Source organism: Rhinoraja longicauda, chromosome 16 (assembly GCF_053455715.1).
Source record: "Rhinoraja longicauda isolate Sanriku21f chromosome 16, sRhiLon1.1, whole genome shotgun sequence".
Lineage (NCBI taxonomy): Eukaryota > Metazoa > Chordata > Chondrichthyes > Rajiformes > Arhynchobatidae > Rhinoraja > Rhinoraja longicauda.
Genome location: NC_135968.1, coordinates 3,425,011 through 3,438,715, shown reverse-complemented (window position 1 = coordinate 3,438,715; position 13,705 = coordinate 3,425,011). Strand labels below are relative to the sequence as shown.

The window sequence follows — 13,705 nt, the reverse complement described above, 5'->3', positions numbered from 1 at the left end:
GACTCCCCCAACATTGGGAACATGTTTCTTGCATCTAGCGTGTCGAACCCCTTAATAATCGTATATGTATCTATAAGATCCCCTCTCATCCTTCTAAATTCCAGTGTATACAAGCCTAGCCGCTCCAGTCTTTCATCATAAGACAGTCCCGCCATCCCGGAATTAACCTCGTGAACCTACGCTGCACTCCCTCAAAAGCAAGAATGTCCTTCCTCAAATTTGGAGACCAAAACTGCACACAGTACTCCAGGTGCGGTCTCACTAGGGCCCTGTACAACTGCAGAAGGACCTCTTTGCTCCTATACTCAACTCTTGTTATGAAGGCCAACATTCCATTGGCTTTCTTCACTGCCTGCTGTACCTGCATGCTTCCTTTCAGTGACTGATGCACTAGGACACCCAGATCTCATTGTACGTCCCCTTTTCCTAACTTGACACCATTCAGATAATACTCTGCCTTCCTATTCTTTCCACCAAAGTGGATAACCTCACACTTATCCACATTACAGTAGGAGATTTTAATTTTCCCAATATTAATCATCATCATAATCATACTTTATTAGCCAAGTATGTTTTGCAACATACGAGGAATTTCATTTGCCGTACAGTCATACAAATAAAAAGCAACAGAGCACACAAAATACATTATTATAACATGAACATCCACCACAGTGACTCGTCCACATTCCTCACTGTGATGGAAGGTGAAAAAAAGTTCAATCTCTTCCCTTCTTTGTCCTCCAGCGGTCGGGGGCCTTGACGGGGCAGCGGCGTTTGGGCCTTCCTCATCGGGGCGATCAAGCTCCTACAGCAAGGGGGGGATCTCAGCTCCCCCGTGCCAAGCCATCTACCCCGGGTCGGGGCTTGTCGATCGTCGTGGGGCTTGGAGCTTCCCGACCTCGGTCTCTACCCGAGACTGGGAGCTCCTTGATGTTAAAGTCCGCAATAACTGGGAAAATCATAGCGTGAATGGTTTAGATGGGGTGCAAATTCTCAAAGGTGTTCAGGAAAGGTTTTTCCAGCAGAGGGGCCCATGCGTGAGAGGGCAACACTTGATCGAGTCTTGGCAAATTGGGAAGGGCAAGTGAATGAAGTGTTTGTGGAGGAGCCTTTTGGGAACAGTGATCACTGTTCAATTAGTTTTAAGATCGTTACGTATACCGACAGAGGGCCCAGGTGTAAAATGCTAAATTGGAGTAAGGCCAACTTTGAGGGTGTGAGAGAAAGTCTCGCTCAAGTTGATTGGGCAGGTTGTTTCAGGGGAAAGGAACATCGGCCAAGTGGGATGTTTTTAAAATGTGCTGACAAAAGCTCAGGATATGCACGTCCCTGTTAGTGTGAAGGGCAAGGCAGGCAAACAAACGTGAGGAAGCTTGGCTAACGAAAACAATGGAGGCTTTGGTCAAGAATAAGAAGGATGCATGGGACAGGTGTAGGTTCCTGGGATCAAGTGTATCCCTGGAGGAGTTTTGGCAACTAAGGAGCAAAGTAAAAAAAGGAAATCAGAAGGGCAAAAAGGGGCCACGAAATAGCTCTGGCAGATAGCATTAAGGACAATCCCTAGAAATTTTATAAATACATAAGGGGGGAAAGGGTAGAAACATAGCGTGGAAACAGTTCCTACCGCCAACCGAGTCCGCGCCGACCAGAGATCCCCGCACATTAACACTATCCTACACACACCAGGGACAATTTACACGTACACCCAAGCCAATTAACCTACAAACTTGCACTTCTTTGGAGTGTGGGAGGAAACCGAAGATCTCGGAGAAAACCCACGCAGACCATGGGGAGAACGTACAAACTCCGTACTGACAGCACCCACAGTCAGGATCGAAACCTGTAAGGCAGGAACTCTACCACTGCGCCACTGCTGCCTCATGGTTGAATTCACAAACTCGATCCAATCCTCGTCAGCATTTGTAAGATATTATGGCAGTGGCACATGGACAGAAACAAAGCACGGGTTTGCAGTCCGTTGTTGCCAGTGTGGGTCTTCTTTATTTTACAAACGTGCACTGCACATACTCACACATATTCACCAGACTGATAAGATAATTATTATAATACTATCGGTCGCGGTGGTGCAGCGGTGGAGTTGCTGCCTTACAGCACTTGCTGCGCCGGAGACCCGGGTTCGATCCTGACTGTGGGTGCTGTCTGTACGAGGTTTGTACGTTCTCCCCTAGACCGCGAGGGTTTTCTCCGAGATCTTCGGTTTCCTCCCACGCTCCAAAGACGTGCAGGTTTGTAGGTTAATTGGCTTGGGTGTAAATTGTCCCTGGTGTGTGTAGGATAATGTTAACGTGCGGGGATCGCTGGTCGGCGTGGACTCGGTCGGCTGAAGGACCTGTTTCCGCCCTGTATCACTAAACTAAACCAATATCACACAACACAAACCACACCATCTGGTGCTCAGTTCTGGAAGCTAGTTACCATTACTACCATTACCAGGAAACGGGGCTTCCCCTCTTCCATTATAGATGAGGCTCTCACTAGGGTCTCTTCTACATCCCGCAGCTCCGCTCTTGCTCCCCCTCCCCCCGTTCGTAACAAAGGACAGAATCCCCCTCGTCCTCACCTCCCACCCCACCAGCCAGCGGATCCAACATATCATCCACCAACATTTCCGTCACCTACAATGGGACCCCACCACTGGCCATATCTTCCCATCCCCTCCCCTTTCTGCGTTCCGCAGAGACCGTTCCCTCCGTAACTCTCTGGTCCACTCGTCCCTTCCCACCCAAACCACCCCATCCCCGGGCACTTTCCCCTGCAACCGCAGGAGATGCAAGACCTGTCCCTTTACCTCCCCCCTCAACTCCATCCAAGGACCCAAACAGTCTTTCCAGGTGAGACAGAGGTTCGCCTGCACCTCCTCCAACCTCATCTATTGCATCTGCTGCTCCAGATGTCAACTTATTTACATCAGCGAAAACAAACGCAGGCTCGGCGATCGCTTCGCTCAACAACTGCGCTCAGTCCGCACTAACCAATCTGATCTCCCGGTGGCTGAGCACTTCAACGCCCCCTCCCACTCCCAGTGTGACTTTTCTGTCATGGGCCTCCTCCAGTGCCATAGTGAGGCCCACCGCAAATTGGAGGAACAGCACCTCATATTTCGCCTGGGCAGCTTGCAGCCCAGTGGTATGAACATTGACTTCTCCAACTTTAGATAGTTCCTCTGTCCCTCTCTTCCCCTCCCCCTTCCCAGATCTCCCTCTATCTTCCTGTCTCCACATATGTCCTTCCTTTGTCCCGCCCCCCTGACATCAGTCTGAAGAAGGGTCTCGACCCGAAACGTCACCCATTCCTTCTCTCCTGAGATGCTGCCTGACCTGCTGAGTTACTCCAGCATTTTGTGAATAAATACCGACACTAGTCACCTCCCTCCCCCTGCGTTCAGTCCGTCCGTCTCCGTCCCCCGGCGTCCGTCCGTCCTCTGTATCCATCCCCCTTGTCAGTCCGTCCCTCCTCTCACTCCCCCCAGAGTTGGTCTGTCCGCTCCATCTGTTCCTGGGGTCTCCACGTCACCTTCACCCCTCTTTCTTTAACCCCACTCTCTCTCACCAACCCCCCTCTCTTTCCCCCCCCCCCCGTCTCTCCCATCTCTTCTTCCCCCCGCCCGCTGCAGGAGTGGTCCTGGGGAGAGAGGGGGGAGCGTTGCCGCAGATGCTGCTGCCGTTTCGGATGGGCCTTGGGGGGCCGTTGGGCTCCGGCCTCCAGCCCTTTCCCTGGATCCACGTGGAAGACCTGGCCGGGATCTTGCTGCACGCACTGGAGGGGGAGGGAGTGCGGGGAGAGCTGGAGGGGGTGCAGAGGGAGGGGGGGAAGGCACTGGAGGGGATGCGTGGGTCGCTGGAGAGAGAGAGGGGGGAGAGGGACAGGGGCAGGTTGGGAGGGGTGGAGGGGGTGTTGAACGGCGTTGCCCCGTCTCGCTGCACCCAGGGGGAGTTTGCGGAGGCGTTGGCTGGGAGCCTGGGGCGTGCAGCCCGGCTGCGGGTGCCGGCTGCATTGGTGCAGGCTGCATTGGGGCCAGAGCGGGCATTGCTGCTGCTGCAGGGCCAGTGGGTGGAACCGCGCCGCACACTGGCCAGCGGCTACCGGTACCAATTCCCCCGGCTACAGGCGGCCGTCGACCACCTCCTCCACTGACCCCAAGCCCGGGGTCAGTGGTCACATCCCCAGGGGTCAGACCCAGCCTGCACCACCTGCTGCTCTGACCTCTGGCGGTCAGAGGGTGGGAGTCAGTGGTCAAAAGGTCACACCAGCACTTCCCTGAGCTCAGGCCCGTCCGATGGGGGGGTCAGAGTGAATGGCCTCCCTGAGATTACGACCACCCTGGTCTCCTGACCTAGGCCAGGGTCAGAGGTCAAAGGGTAGGGGTCAGGGTTAACGGGCCAGGCTTCCCCGACCGGACGAGGGGCAAGGTCAGGGGTCAGACTGAATGTGAACAGTCAGGGGTCAGCAGGTGTTGCAGGGAGTTTGGGGGGTGGGTTCGGGGTTGAGGGTCGCTTCCGGGGTGGGAGGTCAGCGTGGGGAGGTGGGGGAGGGGCAGTTGTAACCAGTTCCACTGAGCAATAAATGCCATTCACCCATCAGTCGTCTCCTGTCTCCTTCACACCCGCTCCTCTAAGCCGACCTTATTCTTCAAAGCTGAGCAACCATTTCTTAACAAGAAACACCAAATGCAAAGTCCATCCAGATTCAGATTCTGAGGAAAGGTCATTAGTGATAGGAATGGGGTTCGGAAGGAGAAAGAGATCAACCATGATTGAATGGCGGAGTAGATTTGATGGGCTGAATTACCTAATTCTACTCCTAGCACTTAAAACCTTGTGACCTTGTCGGAAGTCAAACCGGGCAGGCATCACAAGTGGATTGGGTGGTAGAGAAGGCTTTTGGAGCATTGCCCTTCATCAGTCAAGATATTGAGTGTAGAAGTTGGGACATTGTGTTTCAGTTGCACCAGATGCAGGCAAAGCCACATTTGGAGTATTGTGTTCAGTTTTGGTCACCCTGCTGTAGGAAGGATATCGTTAAGCTGGATAAAGTGCAGAGAAGATTCATGAGGATGTTGCCAGGGCTCGAAGGGCTGAGCCAGAGGGCAAGGTTGGGCAGGCTATGGTTTTATTTGCTGGGAACTGAGGGGTGATCTTTTAGAGGTCTATAAAATCATTAGGGGAATACAGTGCACATAGCCTTTTACCCAGAGTAGGGGAATCAAGAAGCAATGGACATGGGTTGAAGGTGAAAAAGGGGAAATGTTTAATAGGAACCTCTTTGTCAACTTATTTTACAGAGAGGTCGTTGATTTAGAACGGGCTGTCAGAGGAGGCAGATAATACAACAGCAATGGAAAGACACTTGAATAGGTGCATGGATAGAAATGATTTAGAGATATATGAACCAACACACACATGCAATTGGGACTAGCTTAGTTGGGATAACTTAGTCACCATTGACGTTGGGTCAAAGGGCCTGTTTCTGAGCTGTATGAGTCAATCACTATCTGCCAAGCCTTTCTTTCTGATATCAAGAGAGTAATATGTCTATAATTTGTATCTGTAACAGCTCCACATCAGTGAATAAAGTAACAACACTTTAACTGGTTTTGTGTCTCTTTGAATTGTGGAACCATTCAGATAAGGATCGGTCAGTCCTGCAACTAACTGTTCTGGGGAAAGTGCAGCGATGATACTCATTTATTGTTCAGGGAATTATATCTTCTGGTTTAAGGAGTTGGTTTATTTATCAAATAGACTGAGGACCGCAACATAAACTCAATTACGCTGCCTGTCCCACTGACTTACTCTAGCATTTTGTGTCTATCATCTGTTTAAACATCATGGACAGATGGTCTTTCATTAGTGGCTGAGGTCAACTCTAAGGGATACACAGTCTGAATTTTGATATATGGGAGTCCAGTCTGGGATAATTACACTGATAAACTTCATCAGAGTCTAACTATTAATTTAAACCTGTAATTCTGTGTCTTACCCCTTCTTATTAATTTAAATCCATATTATTGATGCCATTTCCATGCCCTCCATTCTGTCATAGGCTCCATGTCAGACTTCTAGACATAATCTGTACATGTTAGCCCAAACCATTCAGCATATCTTCCTAATAGACTTGCGCATAGTTTCCTGACTGCTCCTTGGCCACACTCTGACTCACCTGCAATCCATCTCCCTCCATGACCGGATATCTGACATATCTTGCTGGAAGGCACCTTGTCATGATTAGCTACATTAATGCCACTCTGCAAATGCAAGTGGTTGTTCTTGGCCTCAAATGTATAATTATTTTGAACTGCAGGGCAACCACAAGTACAAACAAGCTCGAGCAGTCCTGGATGACGACCAGGCACTGTGTCATGGGAAGTCTCAATATTCAAAGTTGCAATAGAACCAAAAACTAAATCAGGAGTGTATAAAATGTCCTTGATATCCTGTTGTAAAGATCATAGGAGTAAAATTGGGCCCTTCGGCCCATCAAATCTACTCCACCATTCAATCATGGGTGATCTATTTCTCCCTCATAACCCCATTCTCCTGCCTTCTCCCTCTAACCTCTGACTCCTGAACTAATCAGGAATCTACCTATCTCTTCCTTAAATACATCCACTGACTTTGCCTCCACAATCTTCTGTGGCAAAGAATTCGACAGATTCACCACCCTGGGGCTAAAGCTCTGCCTTCTCCGTGAGTTACTAACTGATGAATCAATACCTTGTCATTTCTCTGTCCATCATTTTTAATGAGGATCTTGATCTGAAACATCGACGGTGCATTTCCCTCCACAGATGCCAACTGACCCACTGAGTTCCTCCAGCAGTTTCTTTTTACTTCAAAGACATATTTATATGTTGAAAGACTGGAAAGTATACACTGGAATTTAGAAGGATGAGAGGAGATCTTATCGAAACATATAAGATTATTAAGGGGTTGGACACGTTAGAGGCAGGAAACATGTTCCCAATGTTGGGGGAGTCCAGAACAAGGGCCCACAGTTTAAGAATAAGGGGTACGCCATTTAAAACTGAGATGAGGAAAAACTTTTTCAGTCAGAGAGTTGTGAATCTGTGGAATTCTCTGCCTCAGAAGGCAGTGGAGGCCAATTCTCTGAATGCATTCAAGAGAGAGCTAGATAGAGCTCTTAAGGATAGCGGAGACAGGGGATATGGGGGGAAGGCAGGAACGGGGTACTGATTTAGAATGATCAGCCATGATCACATTGAATGCTGGCTCGAAGGGCCGAATGGTCTCCTCCTGCACCTATTGTCTATTATCTGAACATGATCACATTGAATGGCGGTGCTGGCTCGAAGGGCCGAATGGCCTACTCCTACACCTATTGTCTATTGTCGATAAACCCAATGACATGAACATTGAATTCTCCAATTTCAGGTACACCAGCCCCCCTAACACTCTCCTCCCCATCTGACTTGTTACATGCCCCTGTGTGAATTATGTCGCTCCTCCTCTATCTCATTCCTCATCTGCCTCATTACTCTCCAAACATCATCTGCTCATTTCTCTCTACAGATGCTGTCTGTCCTGCTAAGTTCCTCTCGCACTTTGTTTTTTGCTCAATATTCTGGCATCTTGTGTCTCGAGGCTTCAATTCAAGTTGGTATGTAAGCTGCATCACCAACACAAAAACCTGTGCATGCATAAAACCCTGCCCTTTCCCAATCCGTCACTTCCAATGGGTGGAAAGGTCTTAACCTAAAATGTCAAATATTCATTTCCCTCCATAGATGCTGCCTGACCTGCTGAGTTCCTCCAGCAGATTGTTTAAAAAAAAAATTCAGTGGCACATTCAACTGAAGAGCTCCTGCAGTTTCAGAACATCCAAGCACAGTGGAATCCTCCTGTGCACTATTTCACCCACACCCTCCACAGCCCCAGTGGCTGTCGGTTACTGTTACAGCACCCTCAATGTTTGGAGATGTCTTCCTCTACCCCCGTGGCTTCAGGTTATTATTGCAAGGAACCAAATTCTTCCCTGATACAGTATATTGATCTGAAACGTTGGCAATTCCTTTCTCCCCACAAATGCTGCTCGACCTGCTGAGTTCCTCCTGCAGATTGTTTGTTGCTCCAGATTCCAGCATCTATCTACTCTTGTATTTAGAAACTCTTCCTATTAAACAGTACAGCACAGGAACATGCCCTTCATCCCATCTGTGCCGAACATGAGGCCAGTTTAAACTGATCTTGTTTGCCTGCACGTGATCCATATCCCTCAACTCCCTGCATGTCCATGTTCCCAAAGCCTCTTAGTTTATCTGGCTCCATCTCCAAGCTTGGCAGCGCGATCCAGGCACCCACAAACCTCTGTGTATACAAAATATCCTGGATATCTCTTCACACCTTAAAGCTACGACCTCTTATCGTACCCTCACCTTAAAGCTACGACCTGTTATCTTTGACATTTCCACTGGGGAAAAAAGGTCTATCTAAAGAAAAGACACAAAGTGCTGGAGTAGCTCAGCAGGTCAGGCAGCATCTCTGGAGAACATAGAATGGTGACATTATGGGTCAGGAGCCTTCTTCAGACTCTGAAAATCTTTATAGAGTCCTGCCATCTCAGGACCTCCAGGCACAGCGAAATCCTCCTGTGCCCTGTTTCACCCACACCCTCCACAGCCCCCATTGCTGTTGGTTGCACTTACAGCAGCCGGTGTGGTTGCAGCCTCAATGTTTGGAAGTGGCTTCCTCTGCCCCGCAGTGGTTACACACATTATTGCAAAGATCCAATTCTCTGTTGAATTGACTTCAGTTGAAATTGGTATCTGAGCTATGACAAGTGGAATGAAATCATCATCGAATCAAAAAGCTGCACAGATTGAAAATTAGAAATATAAACTCCTAGAAACATAGGACAGATAATATCTGCGGAGTGAGGAACATACTAATGTTTCAAGTTATAGCCTTTCACCAGATCTGAGGATATCAGATGTAATAGTTTATGGACAAATCGGGCAGCAGGAAAACATTCCATCTGACTGTGACCTCCACTGTCCATAGCGAGCAGGAGCCCACAGGAAAAAAATCCCTGATCAAAGACATAATTACATTCTATGTGAGTGTGACAGATTATCCATGCGTCCTTGACGAGACAATATGTTTTTAAATGTTTGTCCATACCATTCCTTTCTGATGTTTCTCCACTGCTGCTCAGCTGCGTGGGGTCACATTCATCTCCTTCGATGATTAGCCACACACCCTTAAAATGTCTTCTCTTCTGTCTGCACTATTCTTGTAGAGATTGAGTCGGAATCACACATAAGCTCACATAATTTGCAATTAGTTGCGCTGGAAAAGTACAGATATGTACAGATTTGTCGTTTGGGAAAATTTATCTTCACAAATTTAAGGAGTCGGTCTATTTATACATTCGACCGGCTCGGGACCACACTATTAAACCAGTTGCAACGTAGGACTGGTTAAGGATGTAATTGACACTTGTCCTATTAAATTTACACATCCAAGACCACGACATTCCCGAGTTTTGCCATATATTCATTCTTAAGTGATTCCTGAAGTTGACCCCCACGCATATGACAGTCCAGTTCTAGTGTCAATCACTCCATGTGAGCAAGTTCTTCAAAGCCCAAAGAATGTTACTAATTTAAACCTGTAGTTCTGTGTCTTACACCTTCTCCACATTGAAAAGTTGAAGAGTGCGGAAAGAGAAAGCGAGGCAGGAAAGGCCGGGTTTTGGGGAAGGTGTGGGGTGGGAGGGTTATTGAACCATAATCATTGATGACTCAGGTCTCAATTCCATCTCTCAAGGATGTCACAGCCAAAGGCCATGAATGGAGGTGCCCCTCTGGCCTCCAGTGGTGCAGGTGAGTACTGCAAGGAAGGGCCTGTTTCCTCGCTGTACCTCTAAAACGAATAACTTCTTCTGGCACACGGAGTAGAGTGATGAAACTTGGTAAAGAGTGAGGGTAAGAGGTGGGGCAACAATCAGTGATCGTGGAATCATGTTAGGAGGAATAGTTGGCAGTTGGAAAGGATAGCGAGAAAGGCTGGAAGTGAATTGGAGGCAAAAGGATGCAGATGTGGAATCAGATACAGAAGAAAGAGGAAGAGTGAAAGTAAAACAGGAGGAAGGGATTGGGGATAATGAATGAGTGGAAAAAAGAGAAAATTGGAGAGACATAATAGGTTGCACTCTGTCCACATTGTCTGCTGGAGCTCCCAGTTGCAAACCATTTTAATTCCCCTTCCCATTCCCATACTAACCTTTCATTGCTCGGCCTCCTCCATTATCAGAGTGAGGACACACGTAACTGAAAGAAAAGCACCTCATATTCACTTGGATAGCCTACAACCCAATGATACAAACATTGAATTCTCCAATTTCAGTACACCAAGCCCCCTAACACTCTCCTCCCCATCTAACTTGTTACACGCACGCCCCTGTGCGAATTATGTCACTCCTCCTCTGTCCGATTCCACATCTGCCTTATTTCTCTCCAAACATTATCTGCCCATTTCTCTCCACAGATGTTGTCTGTCCTGCTAAGTTCCTCTAGCACTTTGTTTTTTGCTCAAGATTCGGCATCTGCATCTGCATCTGTATTGTTTCTCGAGGCTTCAGTTCAAGTTGGTATCTAAGCTGCATCACCAAGACAAAAAGCTGTACATGTATAAAATCCTGCCCTTTCCCAATCTGTCACTTCCAATGGGTGGAAAGGTCTTAACCTAAAATGTGGAATATTCATTTCCCTCCACAGGTGCTGCCTGACCTGCTGAGTTCCTCCAGCAGATTGTTTTAAAAAGAACTTTCAGTGGCACATTCATCTGAAGAGCTCCTGCAGTCTCAGGACATCCAGGCACAGTGGAATCCTCCTGTGCACTGTTTCACCCACACCCTCCACAGCCCCAGTGGCTGTCGGTTACTGTTACAGCACCCTCAATGTTTGGAGGTGTCTTCCTCTGCCCCCAAGTGGCTTCAGGTTATTATTGCAAGGAACCAAATTCTTTCCTGATACTATATATTGATCTGAAACGTTGACAATTCCTTTCTCCCCACAAATGCTGCTCAACCCGCTGAGTTCCTCCAGCAGATTGTTTGTTGCTCCAGGATCCAGCATCTGCAGTCCCTTGTATGAAGAAACTCTTTCTATTAATTTGGCTTCAGTCAAAAATGCCATCTAAACAACAATGACATAATTACTGAGACAAAATAAAACTTCAGATGTTGCAGATCAGGATCAGAAACTCCTGGAAATATGAGACTGGCAGCAAATGTGGAGGGAGAAACAAACATATGGCAAGTCAAGGACATCATCAGACCTTCAGGACTTGATGATTTATTCATTTAAAAACAAATAGCAGAAAATCATTCCATCTCTGTGACCTCCACTCTCCACAGCCATCAGAATATGTTCCCTTCATAAACTTTACTCATCAACAATAAACAATTCCCCTGACCAAAGATACTAATTGCATTTTATGTGACTGTGTTAACATTTGGGTATCCTAGGCTAGTCAATAAGATTTTAATATTTGTCGATACCAAGCTCTTCTGATGGCTCTCCAATGTCCTTCTGTTGAGTCGGGTCTTGCCCATGTCTTTTGATAGCCACGGATGCACTTAAAATGTCTTCTCTTCTGTCTGCACTGTTCCCTGTAGAGATAGGGTCATAGAGTCAGTGATACAGAATAGAAATATGCCCTTTATCCCACTGAGTCTGTGCTGACCAACACTCACATTATTTTAAACCCTCACCATATTCTCATCAACTAACACTCCCCTCCTCCAACCCCCCACCCCCATCCCGCCTCACTCCCACCATTAGCTTCGTCCCCTCACTTAGGCAATTTACAGCAGCCAATTAACTTACCAACGATATCGTCTTTGGGGCGTTGGAGGAAACCTGAGGGTGAATGTGGATACTCTACACAGACTCCTCCTTTATTTGAGAAATGTACAGATAAGCCATCAATAAAGGCAATCCAAATATCTTTTCTCCCTGGAAGTATTGGGTCTAATTTATCCGTCTATTTGTTCAATGAACTGCGTGGCTCCATCAGGTGCTCGAGAACTGGAGACGGACAAGGAAAATGCTGGCCTGAGCAGCGATGCCAACATCTGGTGCAGGAATAAAAATTGTAAAAAATCACTATGATCCTTGTAATAATCAAATGGCACTCGGCTAGTCCTGTTATTACATATATCCTACTGCTGTGCAGCACGGAGACATTCCTCAACCTCCACCACCTTCCCTGAAGAACCAAGTTCACTCCGACCTCAGCCTGCGAGCTCCTGTACACAATGTTTCTGTGGATGTTGTGTGAGGGGAGGGGAGAAGCAGAGACTCACAACAGGAAGCAGAAGTCACGGCCGTTGTTGCAAGCAGCGAAGTGTGCGAAATATACTGGAGGAGTGACAGCACTTCTGGAGGAATCGAAGGAGTGGGAGGCCAGTGTTGGAGCGAGCAGAGGCCAGTGGCGTGGTAAGGCCCTCGTTTGTTCCAACATCCTGTCTTTATAGATGGTCGAAATGTGAGGGTGGGAGGGAGTGTGGGTGCTGAGCAACAGATGCTGTCTGTTGGCTGCTGTCACCATGCTGCTGGGGAACATGGAAGATGTCATCTTTTATGAGAGACAGAGAGAGAGAGACAAAGACAGCGACACAGAAAGAGAGAGACAGAGAGAAAGAGTGAGAGACAGACAGAAAAACAGAGGCAGAGAAACAGAGACAGAGTGAGAGAAAGTGAGACAGTGAGAGACAGACAGACAGACAGAGAGACAGACAGACACAGAGAGATAGACAGAGAGAGGAAAGGGAAAGATGTATAATTGAGTGCAAAAGGCAGACTGTTTCAGTGTGTGATAAAGTGGAAAGCAGAGGAATCATTGGGAATGTCAGTCTATGGAGCAGGAGAGAGAAAGAGAGAGTACAAGGGGGTAGATTGAATGAAGGTGTTGTGCAAAGGCAGTGTGAGTGGGATGGGTATGCTCTGTAGTATTAACACTGGTCTGTATTGTTGGCCTCTCTGTATTGTGGTTCTGTAGGGATACACTAGCACAATGTTTCAGTGAATGATGTCATTCAGAAGTTGGGTCTGTGATCTGGAGAATGTGTTCCCATCATACCACGGTGGTGAGGAGTTTAAAGTTAGTTCATTAAATCTGTGCAATTAAAGGCCTGTGTCTGTTGCTGTGACATTGGGAAATGTCTAAACCCATGACTTCAGCTTTGGGGAAGAGCATCTGTTGACTTCACCTGCTCTGGTCTTTATATGACTCCAGGCCCCCAGTAAAGTAGCTGACCCTTATCTGCACTGAAATGGCCCAGGGAAACACACAGTTCAAAAGTGGTTGGGGCCAGGAAATAAATGCTGGTTCACTTCACTTGCACCTCCTCCAACCTCATCTACTGTATCCACTGTTCAAGGTGTGGACTCTTATACATCAGCGAGACCAAACGTAGACTCGGCGATCGTTTCGCTGAACACCTTCGCTCAGTCCGCCTGGACCTACCTGATCTCTCGGTTGCCAAACACTTTAATTCCCCTTTCCATTCCCACACTGACATTTCTGTCCTGGGCCTCCTGCACTGTCAAAGTGAGACTAAACGCAAATTGGAGGAACAGCATCTCATATTTCGCTTGGACAGCTTACAACCTAGTGGTATGAATATTGATTTCATGAATTGTTTCCATGTCCCATCTACA

General features: G+C 47.6%; 1 protein-coding gene across 1 annotated transcript in view; it reads left to right on the top strand.

The window, feature by feature from the left end:
• The window catches only part of LOC144601390 (epimerase family protein SDR39U1-like), a 29,150-nt gene extending 24,672 nt beyond the window's left edge, over positions 1-4,478 (top strand). Inside the window, exon 4 of the mRNA XM_078413463.1 lies at positions 3,635-4,478. Within this exon, the coding sequence (XP_078269589.1) occupies positions 3,635-4,155 (521 nt within the window). The 3' untranslated portion in view covers positions 4,156-4,478. The remainder of the gene's footprint in view (positions 1-3,634) is intronic.
• The last annotated feature ends 9,227 nt before the right edge of the window (positions 4,479-13,705 follow it).